General features: G+C 36.4%; 1 gene segment (V, D, J or C); it reads right to left on the reverse strand.

Annotated features, from left to right (window-relative positions):
• Positions 1-593: 593 nt before the first annotated feature.
• Positions 594-901, reverse strand: LOC109953905 (Ig heavy chain V region 5A-like; the record flags this gene model as incomplete). The annotated part of the segment is given in 1 exon segment: positions 594-901. A coding segment is annotated over 1 exon segment (308 nt), but the record flags the coding sequence as incomplete, so codon positions are not given.
• Positions 902-2611: the final 1710 nt, after the last annotated feature.

Below are 2611 nucleotides of genomic sequence, written 5' to 3' on the forward strand. Positions count from 1 at the left end.
GAACTGAGGCAGCCATCTGCAGCGCCCTCTCACACCAATGGCTCTAACGATCGGGGGGGTTCAGTGTCTTGCCCAAGGACACTTCGACTGCAGGCACTGAGATTCAAACCTCCAACCCTCCAGTTGGGAGACAACCCACTGAATCACAGTCAGCCATAGACAAATTATTCAGGCTTTTTTTTGTTCATCTCAAAGAAAGAGAGGGTAGAACTTGACTTCCTGACAAACACAGTTTAGACTGACAAAACAATGTTTTATGTGAACTTGACAAAAACTTGCCAATTTCCTGCTAATGACTTTTTGAAAATGAACTTCTTATGTCAATTTTTAGTTTTCAACCAAATGTATTACATTATTGGCTAATGTTTAATAATAGTGTTCCCCATTGGAATACTTAGAGTTCTGTTTCAGTGAGTAAACTGAGAACAGTACAATAATTATAAAATTAAAAATCTTTTATGAAGTCTAACAATTTCCCTTTTTACATTTAACTTGTCTTGAAATCATCAGTGGTCTGAGGGCTCCTCCTCTGGTGGCTTCATGTTAGTGTTCAGGCTCTGAAGGTTTTTGTTCAGGTCTACTGATGGTTTGTGTTACTGTGGGTATCTGGCACAGTAATACACAGCAGAGTCTTCAGGCTGCACTTTCTGTCCATGTAGAGTCATTGTGTTGCTGGAAGAATCTAAGTCGATACTGAACTTGTTCTTTAGTGAATCTTTGTAGTATGTGGTTTGTCCAACTTGAGCAACTCCAATCCACTCCAGTCCTTTCCCTGCAGGCTGTCTGATCCAAGCTGTGTAGTAGCTGCTCACAGAATAAGAGACCTGACAGGTGATGGTCAGACGTTGACCTGGCTGCACAGTCACAGAGGCTGGTTGTGTCAGCTGTTCACACTTCACAACTGTTAAAAGATAATCATATTAAACAAAAATAAATGTATTGTGTCACAAATTAGGTTTTCTACAAGAAGAACTGTTGTCTAGGACAAATCCAGAATGACACAGGATCCAGGAGCCAACAGCAGCAGAGCTAGAGAGAACATGGTTTATGGTGAATCTGACTTGCTGATGTTACATTTTTATACCTGAATAACAAGGAAGGTCACTGAGTTTGCATAGAATCAAACATCAGTGTTGGCCTGTCTGGGGCCAGTAGAAGTGTTTGTTCAATGTTATATCTTTAGACTGAAAACATACCTAGAAATCACCTCTGCTTTACATGACATTTGTTTTCATTATACATTCAACTGTAACATTTTGAAACTGTGCTAGCATTGATACTGGTGAAACAGATGTTAGCTTTAGTGTAAACTATTAGGGACTAAATGTATTACACTGACAACAATTTAATTTTATAATGTGAATTTTCCAGTATAAATGCAAAAAAATACAAGGTTCATTATTACTATTCTAATGTGAAATGTGAACATTAACATGAATCATGAATACTGGGAAACATATCCATTATAATCAGCATTACAATAACAACTATGATGTACAGCCATGGAAACAAAAGGAGCAGCCACTAAGGATGTTAACTTTCTGTAAAACATGTTTAAATTGTGCTTAGCGTATTTTCAAGTCACTGATCCCTGTTTAAATTTGATGAATCTGTTTCCCTGAGAGAGTTTACTATCAACATTTCCTACATCACATTTATGATTAACTTCAAACATATCAGCACAGTAGTTTAGTAACTGCAGCATTTTTAATTCATTTGCATGCTTAGTGTACCCTTACATTTACTGTGCCTGGTTTGCAGGTTTGCATGAAAGACTTGGTCTCCAGTGTTTGCAGATGTCTGAAGACTTAACACATAAAGAAACTTGGAGCCTCTAGAGGAAAGCAGCTGCTCAGAAACTGAAACCTGCGACAATATGCAAAAAACTACATCATTTGACTGAAAACTATGGTCACTAATGGTCTGTTATAGTCATTTTTATAATGGACAGTTAAAATACTAATGTGACAAGAACTAAAAAATATAAGGCACAGGTTTCTTCCTGCTCATGGTGAGATATAGTTACATCCATTCACAAAACATGCAACATTTATACTGGATTTTTGTTTTTTACAAATCTGGTGTCTATTTAGTTATGTGTAATACTATAGTGTTTTCCTGATGTGAAAAAAAACTATATATTTGTAATAATAATAGTGACTTCAATTTAAGATATAAGCGGGACATGTTATTAGGTGAATAATCATGAGCTTAATAGTTCTCTCAGAACCTGCTCCGCTCTCCCTCCATGAAGGAAAGGTTAAATTCTTTCTTTTAATAGTTGAGACAAAACAGAAGATGGTTCACATTGTTTCAGAACATTGTTTCAGGAATGTTTCAAAATACTATCTGTGGATATTATCACACATTACTTTGCTGTAGAAAAGCATATGTTGGTAAAACCTATTTTTTAAAAAAGAGGAAGTAATAAACCACAAGCTCAACTGTTTCTTTTACTGCCTGTATGGTGACAAGCTTGTTTGTCATTATATTTTAGATATAACAGCTTGTGCTGCCCCCTGTTGGTGAATGTAAAAATAATTTGTATGAGGTTTTTGTAACGCTTCCACATTTACTTAAGTGAGTGTGCCCCTGCACAGTAATACACAGC

Source organism: Monopterus albus, unplaced genomic scaffold, assembly GCF_001952655.1.
Source record: "Monopterus albus unplaced genomic scaffold, M_albus_1.0 scaffold1945.1, whole genome shotgun sequence".
Classification (NCBI taxonomy): domain Eukaryota; kingdom Metazoa; phylum Chordata; class Actinopteri; order Synbranchiformes; family Synbranchidae; genus Monopterus; species Monopterus albus.